The 13,422-nt window shown below is 45.0% G+C and overlaps 1 protein-coding gene across 1 annotated transcript in view; it reads right to left on the bottom strand.

Annotated features, from left to right (window-relative positions):
* The window catches only part of astn1 (astrotactin 1), a 552,260-nt gene that overhangs the window by 265,289 nt on the left and 273,549 nt on the right, over positions 1-13,422 (bottom strand). Inside the window, exon 15 of the mRNA XM_056292697.1 lies at positions 6,928-7,055. Within this exon, the coding sequence (XP_056148672.1) occupies positions 6,928-7,055 (128 nt within the window). The remainder of the gene's footprint in view (positions 1-6,927; positions 7,056-13,422) is intronic.

The following is a 13,422-nucleotide window of genomic DNA, read 5'->3' as shown; positions in this document are numbered from 1 at the left end:
TGAGCGCTACAACTTAAATGCCAGCCAGCTTGTCAAATTAAACCCAGCATGGAGAAGCGTTAGAGGAAAAGTACAAAAATAACAATTGAAAGTGTTCATCAAAAACAAACAAAAGGCCTAATTAAGCAAGTCAAACTATTTAAACTTCCTAAACTCTTTTCTGTTTCACTTATATGAATAAGTTCAAGCATTTGGATAATTTAAAACAAGGGTAAATCTGTCAGGTCAAATCTAGCAGAGGATGGGTTATAACAAGACCAGGTGTTGCTTAGTAACAGACTGAAGTGAGTATGAAGTGGTTGTGTGGCAATGTTGGGTGTGTGTATTAAGGTTGTGTATTATGATTGTGTGTCATGTATTACAGCACCATGCAGGCTACCATGATGGGATTGCAAGTAAACCCATATTCCAAAGAGAGCAACAACAGCACTCACTGTATCAGGTGACTGTCTTGTTCAGTCAAGATTTAACAAGGTAGCTGTGGTTTTCTGTTCAGCTCACAGTGATTTGGGCTTATCCGGGATCCCGAGGCCGACTGTAATGTGCAGCGAATCATTAGTTGCCCAGTACGGATTCAGTGACTACAGCTGAAGAATGCAGTTCTAACCAAACTGTGCATGAGCATGATCATATTCAGCAGTAAAATGAGGAATGACACCTCTTTGCTGAGGCAACCCTAGCCATGTTGATGCAGTGAAAAACAGTACGTGAAGGACTACAAGTGGATACATAAAGTAGACTGTAGCATCGATGGTCTGAGGATAGGGGGTGTTTAGCATCACACATAGTATAGTTGTGATTACAATGCCTTCTAGGACCGTTTTGTGATTGATGGTTATATACATAAATCGAACAGGACTTGACATAATTGCTTCCTGGCTAATCGACCTCTCCTGCCCCCCCCCCCTTTTTATCCCCAAGTGTACTTGGCCAATTACTCCACTCTTCCAAGCCATCCCGATCTCTGCTCCACTCCCTCTGCCAATCCAGGGAGGGCTGCAGACTACCACATACCTCCTCCAATACATGTGGAGTTGCCAGCCGCTTATTTTCACCTGACAGTGAGGAGTTTCGCCAGGGGGACATAGTATAGGAGGATCACGCTATTCCGTCCTGTTCCCCCTCCCCGCCAAAAAAGGCCCCTTGACCGACCAGAGGCGCTAGTGCAGCCACCAGGACACACACCCACATCAGGCTTCCCACCCGCAGACACAGCCATTTGTGTCTGTTGGGACGCCTGACCAAGCCGGAGGTAACGCGGGGATTCGAACCGGCGATCCCCGTCTTGGTAGGCAATGGAATAGAACGCCATGCCACCCGGATGCCCCTACCTCGCCTGTTTTCTAACTTACAAAATTTGACCTCACCAACCAAAATACTGTAATTTACCATCATCATCATCAGTGGCTACATGGCTGTGATAAAAAAGTGTGATCTCTGTAATGTAGTAGTGTAGGTTATATAGCTCGGCTATATAGAATCAGATCTGTTTCAGAACTGAAGAAGAGCTTTGAAAAGACATGCACAGGGGGTACACATCCTACAGTATACACTCCCTATGAGGTCATTTCAAGGGGGCAAATACAGACATATGGCCTGCTGGCGTAGCTTTAAAAAATGGAAACTCTTAAGTCCACCGGGGTCTTTTCTCTTCTCTTTGTTAATAACTGCAGTTTCAAACGCTGAATAAATCCTCTGCAAAATCGAATCATGTGGCTGGCATGTGTGCTGTGCTGGTAACATGGAGAGGAGCGGGGCAGACGCCGGGTGTCTGGACTAATGAATCCTGACAGCACTGATACAAACCAAATCACCCTCTCCCTCACAATTTCTTGTCAAAAATGACAGCTAATGGACTACCTATTTCCCATCAAGATTTATTTTCAAATGTGAATGGTCTGGTGGGTTAATTCATCTCGCCGATGGCAGCATCGCAGGGAGACATCAGATGCAGTGGCTCAAGACTTTAATACAATTTCTTTTTTTGTCCAGATTTGGAATTCAAGTCAATGATATATGTCAGCCATAACTGGTTGGAGCATGGGAAAAGCATCCGTTTTAAAAGAGTTAATATACATGGATGCAGAAAGGACTCTTTGAGGCCCCCATTCAGTCAAGTGCTTTTCTAATATCTAATGATATTGTTTGCTGTCACCAAACCCTGCCTGAAACCCCATGTCGTGTTTTGTGACTGTGCATTGCATTGTCAGGGGGCAATGTGCACCTAAAATGAGACTCATGAATGTTAGTTTTCTAAAAATAAATAAATAAATAAAAGTTTTTGTATTGTAATCACCAGACTGTTGCTGCTCTGAGTTCCCTGCTAAAGAGGTTTTCTGTCTGCCTGTTTTATGTCAGTATGTACAAACTAAAAATCTTGCACGGCAGCAAAACCAGAGGAAAAAAAGATGCATACAAAAGACAAATAGGACAGATAGACAGACAAAGCAACAGAACTATGAATGACAGATAGACAGACAGACAGCTATAGATAGACAGATAAATAGATAGATGGGATACCCTGTGTGTACATGCATACAAACATTGTAAGAACACCCACATAAAAAGGTTCAATTTTTTTTTGTGTTTTGATTTTACCCCCTTTTTCTTCCAATTACCCCACTGTTCCAAGCCGTCCTGATCTCTGCTCCACCCCCCTCTGCTGATCCAGACTACCACATGCCTCCTCCGATACATGTGGTGTCACCAGCCGCGTCTTTTCACCTGACATTGAGGAGTTTCACCAGGGGGACGTAGTGCATGGGAGGATCACGCTATTCCCCAGTCCCCCCCACCCCCCGAACAGGTGCTCCGACCGCCCAGAGGAGGTGCTAGTGCAGCCACCAGGACACATACCCACATCCGCCTTCCCACCCACAGACACGGCCAATTGTGGCTGTAGGGACGCTGTTTTGCTCGCGCACCAGAACCCGACCCTTGTGGCGAAACCCAAGGCAGAGAGACACAGGATGACTTCGAAATCCAAGAGGGGTTGTCCGAGGAAGTCCGGGTCCGAGATCAGGGAAGTCGAGTCCGAAAGGAGGGGTCCAGGTAGAAGGACAAGGGGGGAGATCGCTGGAGAGGTCCAGGGAAAAAACGTGAAGGTCGCTGGGGACGAGGGAGACGCGGGGAGCCGTGGAAGTCGCGGAGGGAGAGTCTTGGGAGGAAACAGAGACACGAAGATAAGACGCTGGGGAATAAACAGAATGCAAGGACACTGGAGGGCTTGTCAGAGCTTTACCGCAGGGTTCAGTACGTCGAAGCACGGAGTGGTGTTCTGGGAGACTTCTTGTAGAGGGCTGCCTGATTGCCACAGGTGTGCCTGATGGATGATGGCAAACACCTGGTGCAGTGCAGCGCTCGTCTCCTCAGAGCGCGAGCCGAGCGCTCGGATGTTTCCGGCACGTCCGAGCTGGGGGAGTGGCTTGAACGTGCCGGGGAGGCAGCTCGGGGCGGTGTAACCACAACAGACGCTCCACCAAGCTGGAGGTAACACGGGGATTCAAACCGGCAATCCCCTTGTTGGTAGGCAACGGAATAGACCGGCATGCCACCCGTATGCCCATAAAAAGGCTAAATTTAATGATTTGCTTGCCCAGGCAGGGCAGACATACAGAATGACAGACAAGTTGAGATGTACATGGAGCCTTCAGAAGACATAAAACACTGTAATACTTGTTGTTTTCCCTCTGGGCCATCACACTCAAAGGGTTACATGAGTTTTATTGTTTACCACACCCACATGGAGACCCATTTCTGAGACGCCAACATTTCACCAGGTAACTCCTTGCAGAAGGACCATAAAATCACTTAAATGCTATTTGTCTCTATGAAAATCCACTGCCACGTTGGTCTTTTAGATTGACAGCCCTGAACTGCAGCCCTCATACTATTCCCCCCCCCCCACACACACACACACAATGAAAATGGACACCTTAGCAATAGATATGTGCATATGCAAGCGCTCTCTAAGTCTATCACACACATTTAACAACTATGCACTGGTGTTAAATATTATTGTAATATTATTATAGCATGAGGTTGATTCTTCATTTATGTAATTTATGCATTTTTTGCAGTCAGTTGTTTGCTTTAAAGTATTTACTAGTTACAATGAAAGGTTCTTCCTCTGTCTCTAAGGGAGAAAAGCGTGTACAAGGGAGTGACAACATCTTGATAGAATATATCGATTTATGACATAAAAAGTACCCATTAGGTTCATTTATGTGTTTGATGAAAAAACAAAACAAAAATATTTGTCTCGACAGCAGGGGCAAGCCGTGTATTTTCAAATTTTACTGTCCTGTATTTTGTGAGTTAATGCATAATTCTTCCGAGGGCTGTGTGATGTTGAATAAAACATTAAAATATCATCAACAGAAAATTCAAAACAACTTTAAGATACAGACCTGGAGTCCCCATTGAGCATAAATGTCGGGACAAGCTTGTAATGGTGTTCGGTAATGATGCCCTTTTTTTCCATCTTACAGGTTCCTTGAAGCGAGAAGAACCTCTGGAAGGCTAAAGAGATAATTCAAAATGCGTCTGAAAGGGAAGGGCAAGCCGAGACATGCCCAGATTTCTCTGGCTGTTTTCATGAACACGTATTTTGTGCGGCGGGGTTGCAAATATGGAGAGAGTTGTGGATGCTGTGATGTTTCTCAACAATGAACAATTAGATTCAATACAGTATTAGGATATCAATATATGCTACCATTATATACATCATATATACAAGCACTAGATGGCTTGTAGCAACTGCCCTGGTACCCCATACTCCCGCAGTACCCCCCCAAGAGTGCCCTGGGGTACACGGTTGTAAGCCTTCTCCAAGTCCACAAAACACATGTAGACTGGCTGGTCAAACTCCCATGTCCCCCTCAGCACTTCCACAAGGGTAAAGAGTTGGTCCGTTGTTCCACGGCCAGGACGGAATCCGCATTGTTCCTCCTGGATCCGAGGTTCAACAATCGGTCGGCGCCTCCTTTCCAGCACCCTAGAGAAGACTTTCCCAGGGAGGCTGAGCAATGTGATGCCCCGATAATTGGTGCACACCCTCTGGTCCCCCTTTATAAATATGGGGACCACCACCCCAGTCTGCCACTCCACAGGTACTGTCTCCGACCTCCACGCAACACTGAAGAGGCGTGTCAACCAAGACAGCCCAATAATGTCCAGAGCCTTCAGCATCTCAGGGCGAATCTCATCCACACCCGGTGCCTTGCCACCGAGGAGCTTTTTAACTACCTCAGAGACCTCTGCCAGGGATATGGGTGGGGCTTCCCCCGAGTCCTCACTCTACCTCCTCCACCGAGGACGTGTTAGCCGTGTTCAGGAGCTCCTCAAAGCGTTCTTTCCACCGCTTGACATCCCCAGTCCGAGTCAACAGTTCCCCTCCCTGGCTAAACACAGCCTGAGTCAAGCCCTGCCTCCCCTTCCTGAGTCGCCGGATGGTTTGCCAGAACCTCCTTGAGGCCAACCGAAAGTGTTCCTCTGTAGCCTACGTTATATTCCATACAGTTAAGTGTATACAAATATATGAACTATTGTAATGCTTTAAAACATACAAATTATTTTGAGAAATGCTTTAATTTCTCCAACCAAAACAAAAGAAAGTCACTTTGATATTTAAGGGACTACGCAATCCAGCACATTACTTTATGGTTTGTTTTTCTTGTTTAAACTTTACCAGTGTGAGTTAGATAATTAGGCCTCGCCTTAACTTTTTCTGTGCAAGACGCCCCTGCAGATACCTGCATTTATAACAACATTAGTCTGATGCCTGTCTTCAAGTTAATCTGCAAAAACGAGTAAACACTGGGGGGGAAATAAAATGGTGGTAATCAGAACCTCAGTGAAGTATAACAGGCCGTGGACAGTGCCTTTTTTTCTCTATTCCCTTTAGTGATTTGATAAATGAAGATATGCCTAAAGTTACTATATCTTAACCTAATTACAGCAGTTGAATGCAACATGAAATATTTTGGGCCACGCTTGATGTAATTTAGTGACAGTTCTACCTTTGACCAACACCACATTATAAAAAAGCTGATAAAAGCTGACAGATTAATTGATTGATTGATTGAAGGACAGATGTGCGCAAAAACATACACATAATGGTTTGTGTAATTCTGATACTTACAGGGCAAAAAATCTGTGTTCTTTTCCGGGTTGTTCAAATGGAAACACCCACTCAACCATTAGCAAAAAGCAGTGACGCGGGTTAGCACTGATGCCCCCCCCCCCAAACACACACACACACACACATGGTTCGCTGACAGTGTAAGCATGAAGAGTGGCGAAAGTGTTAAAAGAAAGTGCAGAAACCTATGTCAGGTCACCTGGGTAAAAGCTTTTAGAAGGGCTTGGGAAAATAGGGTTGATGCTAAAACATGCGTACCTCCACCTAAATTTGAATTTTCGGGTTTGAATACATATGGAACACTACTGGGAAGCCACAGAATGATATAAAAACCTAAAAAAAAAATTTTTGACCCCCTCCCCCCTTAAAACTGTGGATTTTTATTTCCACTGAGGCAACAGCACCAATGCACACTCTAGTCTTCCTGAAACAAACAACTGAACCTGCACTCAGTTTACATGTAGAAATTGACAGAATAACAGCAGCATAACTGTGTAGCACCCCGAGTGCAAGCTTCTCGGTTTGACTCTGAAGAAAAGAACCTCAACAAGTAGCACTCAATACTTGCTTTCTCAGCTGGGCATCCACAAAAAAACAAAAAAAAGGGAGGGACTAATTTACTGGAAGGGGAGAATAAATGGCCATGAAAGAAAATACAGCCAGCATCTTCCCCCCACTCTTCCTACAATTCAGTTGAAACAGACACCGCTGGGCAGTGATGAAGTACTGCTGCGCAGCTGTGAATTATGAGCTCAGTATGAATCCTATGAAATATGGATCCTTACCTGTGAGGTACTCCGGGTCGGGCACAGGTTCCGACAGCTCCTCGTGGCACTGAACCTCCGTTGGCACCGACGCCACCACCATGCCATCTGGGAGCTGCTGCTCGATGCCTCGGGCAAAGTTCTTCTGCCTGGCGTGAGGAGAGGAGACGATAGGACACCCCCGTTTAGAAACATGACCACTCACTCACCCGACAACAAGACCTCACCGGGAGGGGTGGTGGGGGGGTGACAGGGTTGCAAAGACGAAAATGACGAGTAAAGCGGATGGAAGGAAGGAAGGGAGGAACGAAGGAGTGATGTAAGGGAATATAGAAAATTGGGGATTGTAGGAAGGCGAGCTCGCTCAGGAAAGTTAAAACAGCATAGTGAAAAATGATATACAGTATACGAGTTGTTTTTATACATGAAAAAAGTTATGAAATTCACGTTATAAGGGAAAAGTCTTTACCACTTTGACACCTACTCGCAAAAGGTCGATGCTATCACTATTTTAAGCCCTTTGCTTGCAAAATAGCGATGTTATCAAGATGCAGTCATTACATACTCAACGATAAATAAATATGAAGCATTATTCCCCCCCACATGGATCATAGATCTTTTTGGAGTAGGACACTTTATGTAGTGTCAAAAGCTATGAAGCTGACAGTTAGCAGCGTCAAGGATGGAGTCAGGAAGAAAATGTGGCAGGTGGAGATGTATAGCTAAAGGGGTGAAAGAGAAGATGAGCCAGGAACACTGTACAGTGATACTCTCTGGCAGACCATCAGGGCGAAATCCATTCAAAATAACAGCGGGTGCTGATGTGTACTGAAGGGAAAAGTCTCGCATTAAAGGGAAATAATCAAAATGTTCAACATTAACTCTTATTTGATGGGGGGATGGGACTCCACTCGCACCCATAATACTGAGCAGTCTTCTGCGTCTCTGAAAATATATATTAAAAAAAATAAATAAACAGTACGTACCCTTGTTTGCTAAATCATCAGCCTAAATTGATCCCTTTGGGAAAGTCACTACTTGAAAATGCACTTCGCTGGCTGAAATGGAAAAGGCCCTGGAATAGCCGTGTCAAATTATGGCAATTCCATTTGCATGGTCATAGCTCTGCCAGGGGTGGAGCAGCAATACACTGAGAGTTACCCTTTAATGGTCATGAGAGGAGTGGAAAAAAACACTCATGAAATAAAGAAGAAAAGAAGAAGGTAGAAGTAGATTTGAAAAACAGGTGATTTAAATCAAATCTAGTTGTAGGACATAATCAGGATGGGCCTTGTTGGTGTTGTTGGGATGAAGCTGCTGTGATAATGCAACAGCAGAGTAAAATATTGTTAATATTTTGTTGTCAATTTAGTACAAGTGTGCGTGTGTGTGTGTGGGCCCTGTGATGGCCTGGCGGACTGTCCAGGGTGTCTCCCCGCCTGCCGTCCAATGACTGCTGGGATAGGCTCCAGCATCCCTACGACCCTGAGAGCAGGATAAGCAGTTTGGATAATGGATGGATATTTAGTTGTCATTGTCCGTCATGTGGAAAGATACATAAATGGATAGAAGTACTGTATTTCTCAGACAATTAGTTGCTGTTTTGTTTGTTTTTACTCATCTGGCTGGTCCTGCAACTTATCAGGAATCAGGAACCTTTTATTGTCATTTCTTTCATGTACTTGCATACACAAAAGAAACGAAATTCCGTTACCCCCAGCCCACAGCAGTGCGACACAAAAGACAAAAAACACACATCCCAAATTTTCCAAAAACAATACCACCAAAAACATACAAAAACAGAGAGAACAAAGCAACAAAAAAAAAAACCCAAAAAAAACAAAAAACACACAAATAGTTAACCATACAGTCCACTCAGTGCAACACAGTTCAAAAATTCCATTGTCCAGAGAAGCAACACCAGCCATGATGACTGTTGGAACTGCCGGTCTGCATGGGCTAGCAGTTAGCTTAGCCTGCCCCACTTCTGCATCCTGTCAGGCTGCCTTTGGTGTTTCCTTCTTGGGTGCAGCGCCGGCAGGGCCGTGGTCCCTGCACCCACCGGATGCGGCAGACCAGGCTCCCCCAGCCAATCCAACGCCAACTCTCCCAGCCAGACACCTTCGACACACCTCCCCACACTCTACACGACGACATTGAAACATAGGCAAGGCTAGGTGAGGCCGCCGCCAGACCGCCCTTGGTGTTATCGGAACAACCGGTCTGCATGGGCTAGCAGTTAGCTTAGCCTGCCCCGCTTTCGTGTCCTGTCAGACCGCCATCGGTGTTACCTCTTCAGGCGCAGTTCCGATCAGGGCCGTGGTCCCTGGGCCCACAGGATGCAGCAGACCAAGTTCTTCCAGCCGATCCAGCACCAGCTCTCCCAGCCATCAAACGAAGACAAAACAAACTTAGACGCAGATGTGGACAAAGACACTGCATGGATGGTACTGGGTGAGGCCGTGGCAAACGTGAATTTGCGCCGCCATCTTCCCACACTGGAAGCAGACTTATACTACAAAACGATTTATACAATATTATTTTGTTGGACAATACACTGCATTTGAAATAAGGCCACTAGATGGCACTGTTTAATCTTATGACTCAGTTGAAGATGTCTCGTCCATAGAAACTAAATGAGAGTAAAACGGACATTGAACTGTTTGCCATGGTCATTTGAGGAGTTAAAAAGGAAATGGAGATTGTTGTTAGTTGTCATGGTGACAACACATTTATGGGGCTGTAAATGTTCGTACTACTCCACTGCTCGCTTGGTCATTACTGCAAAACCTCAGTTCAGTGAGTCCGAGACTTAAAAAAAAAAAGAAGAAAAAAAAAAGAAAAAGAAAAAAAGAGTCCGCAGCCTGCCACAAGTCGGTTTACACAGAAGTTTATAAGGAAGTTAGCCTGCTACATCAGTCAGAGTTCTTTGCAATGGCAGCGGTTCAAATGGCCGCCATGGCTCTGACCATCCTGCTATGTTGATTTGAATTGGAATGTCTGTTCTACTGTCATTCAGTTTTTATGGTACTACCATATAAATGCGATTTATACACCGGAGCGACTCACATATGTTTTTTTCCTCACAACAACGTGTTTTTACTGAGTGCGACTAATACTCCGGTGCAACTTGTAGTCTGGGAAATACGGTATGTAAGTATATCACCAGCCACTTTATTTTTGTCATTGTACAGGTTAGAGTGAAATTTGTTCTCTACGTTTAACCCATCCTATTGTATAGGAGCAGTGGGCAGCTGCAGTGCCTGGGGCCCAACTCCGGTTCTTCTTTCCATTGCCTTGCTCAGGGGCACAGACAGGAGTATTAACCCTATCACCCATGTCTTTTTGATGGTGGGAGGAAACCGCAGCACCCGGAGGAAACCCACACAGACACGGGGAGAACATGCATATATAAGCATTATGTCAGAATAGTCTATCATGTTGCCAATTACTGGCCAGTAAAGTGGGTTCTTAGGATACGTTTTTATCAGTTTTGTTGTCAAACATCTGTCACTATCCATCTGACTGCCATTATGAGTGTTTTTCGCGGTCAATTTTACCACAGCACAAGCACAAAACCGACGTCATGAGTCAATCGTAGATGTGTATGCTAACGACGCTGCTGTTATTTTTAGATGCTAATAAAAACCGCTAAGCGGAAAGTGGGGTGAAGTGTTCCAACTAAATTTACGTCTGGCATTTTTCATCGTTTTTTTTTGGGGGGGGGGTGTTAGGTGATTTCATGTTATTTTTAGCAATCACCTGACTCTGAGGATTTCATGATTCAATTTTCAGAGTAAAATCGGTTCAGTTAAAGCAGGATTTGTTTTTCCTTTTTCAAAAGTTGTAGAGAAGAAGAAAGATTTTCCTTCTTGTTAGTGCTGTGAAGAGACAGCCTACTGTAGCTGATAAATTATTTAACTGCGAACTGTGACAATAACACACGGACACTTGATTTATAACGTCTCTCTCCTGTTTTTTCGGCACTGTTAAGTTTTCTTTCTATTAAGACCCCCCCCCCACACACACACACACACTCACTCCCCCATCAATCTCCCTCAAACAGAACTCATACTGTGATTAACTGAGTCGATGAAGGTAGTCCTTACGGGACAGCGTTATACAGGGGATGGGGAGGGGTAAGAGGATGAGTAGGAAATTAAGTCATACCCATGCAAAGTAGTTTTCGGTGGTGATGGTATTGTGTGTGGGGGTTATCGCGGTCTTCATCAATGATCTCTAGCAGCCACCAGAATGAGAACAAAGGGCCCTAAAATATTCATTAAAACCTGCTCGGAGCTCGTCATGTGAGAGGGGGATGAAAGAGATAAGAGAGAGAAAGGCAGAGAGGCGCACGGGTGCTGACGGAAGAGGTTGCTGAGGAGGTTCACTTTTTAACATGTCATTACTGGAGTCCATCGACGCCCTGAAAGATGGAGAAAGAGAGACAGAGAGAGGGAGAAAGAACTACAGCAGAGAGACCCCGACACCGAGTTGTAATATCAGTCCAGATCCTATCTCGCCCCTAATGCTCCCGGGATGCTATCACCACAGGGCGGCCTGTTTCACGAGCACGCCCGCCTCTCATACCCCCCTCCAGCAAGCCTGGTTTGCTAAAGAACAGTTTCATTGGAGATGATATAACTCACATTTAACTTACATCTACTCCCTTATACATAGAAGGAAAGAAATCAAATAAATACATTTTCCATCTTTTAAATAATAACAAGCCAGCCTCTGAAGCTGGTGAGGGAGCAGCCTGCCAGTGTGGGAGGGACCCACTTACCTTCTCTAAAAACATGAGAAGCATTTCAGGGCCAGATAGCTTGAAAGGGGAACCGAAACCATGCAGGGTGGAAAGAATTACACCACACACAGTACACAGTACTCTCACTCTGTGTGTGGGTGTGGGTATGTGTGTGCGGGGGGGGGGGGGGGTGCAAAGCATCTTCATCTTTAGCCAGCTATTTGGCTCCCATTCAGTTGGATTAGATGTTTGTGTTGTTTCTGTGTACATCTGTGTGTGTGTGTGTGTGTGTGTGTGTGTGTGTGTGTGTGTGTGTGTGTGTGTGTGAGGTTGTGCTGCACCAATGGGCACCTGTTCACACAGCTTGCTGCTTTCCTTTCAGTAACCCTCTTTCTGTTGTAGCTCCTGCTACACTGAACAGAAAAATCCAGCAGAGCACAGAGGTCGCCGGCCTTTTTTCCCACACTGACATTTTTTTTCAGAATAAATACAAGATTAGCAGTCAACAATTTGACTTGGAGGTAATGTTCAAGTTGTGTTAATTTTCTATGAGACAGGAAATGAGGGGTGTGTGAAAGCTACAAAGATGGCGAGAAAGACGTGTGTGTGTGTGTGTGTTGGAATCATTCAAAAACAGACAAGTCCCATGTCCAACTTTTCCATTCATTTGTTAGAAATATGCTAATATGCTCTTATTCAGCTACATTTATGAGGACCAATTTGCATTTTTAACCACAAGAGTGAGGGAATTCTTGCAAAGTGAGAACATTTTGGCTGGGCCTCACTTCTTTAAGGGTTTATTTTAGGGTTAAGACTTGTGTTTAATATTAAATTTAGAATTAGGATTAAGCTAAAGTTAGGCTAATGGTTAAGGTTAGGGGCTATAGGGAATTAATCTAGTCAATGAGGGCCCTCATAAGTAAAGAAAAAAGTGTGCGTGTGTGTGTGTGTAGGTGGTTGGATGTGTGGGTGTAGGTGGTTGGATGTGTGGGTAGAGATAGATCGATGTGTGGGTGTAGGTGGTTGGATGTGTGGGTGTAGGTGATTGGATGTGTGGGTAGAGATAGATGAATGTGTGGGTGTAGGTGGATGTGTGGATACAGGTGGTTGAATGTGTGGGTGTAGGTGGATGGATGTGTGGGTACAGGTGGTTGAATGTGTGGGTGTAGGTGGATGGATGTGTGGCTATAGGTGGTTGAATGTGTGGGTGTATGTGGTTGGATGTGTGGTAGTAGAAACAGAAAAAAGTGTGCGTGTGTGTGTGGGTGGGCGGGTGGGTGTAGGTGGTTGGATGTGTGGGTAGAGATAGATGGATGTGTTGGTATAGGTGGATGGATGTGTGGGTACAGGTGGTTGAATGTGTGGGTGTAGGTGGATGGATGTGTGGGTATAGGTGGTTGAATGTGTGGGTGTATGTGGTTGGATGCGTGGTAGTAGGTGGTTGGATGTGTGGGTGTAGGTGGATGGATGTGTGGGTGTAGGTGGTTGAATGTGTGGGTATAGGTGGATGGATGTGTGGATATAGGTGGTTGGATGTGTAGGTATAGGTGGTTGGATGTGTGGGTGGGTGTGACAGGGTGAGAGAGATAGGGAGACAGAGTACCGTTTCAACTGGACAGGTTGAGAAACAAGAAGCTTTCATTTGGATGAAAAAGAAAACGTCTTTGTAGTCCACAGCAACTGTGTGTCAAAGCTGATGCAGTCCTTTGTCTTTTCCTTCCTCTCTTTCCGTCTTTTTTCTAAAATTCACACTGATGATTTAACAATGT

This window comes from Lampris incognitus, chromosome 14 (assembly GCF_029633865.1).
Source record: "Lampris incognitus isolate fLamInc1 chromosome 14, fLamInc1.hap2, whole genome shotgun sequence".
NCBI classification, from domain to species: Eukaryota; Metazoa; Chordata; class Actinopteri; order Lampriformes; family Lampridae; genus Lampris; species Lampris incognitus.
Note: the sequence above shows the minus strand (reverse complement) of the source record. Positions and strands in the feature narration are given on the sequence as shown.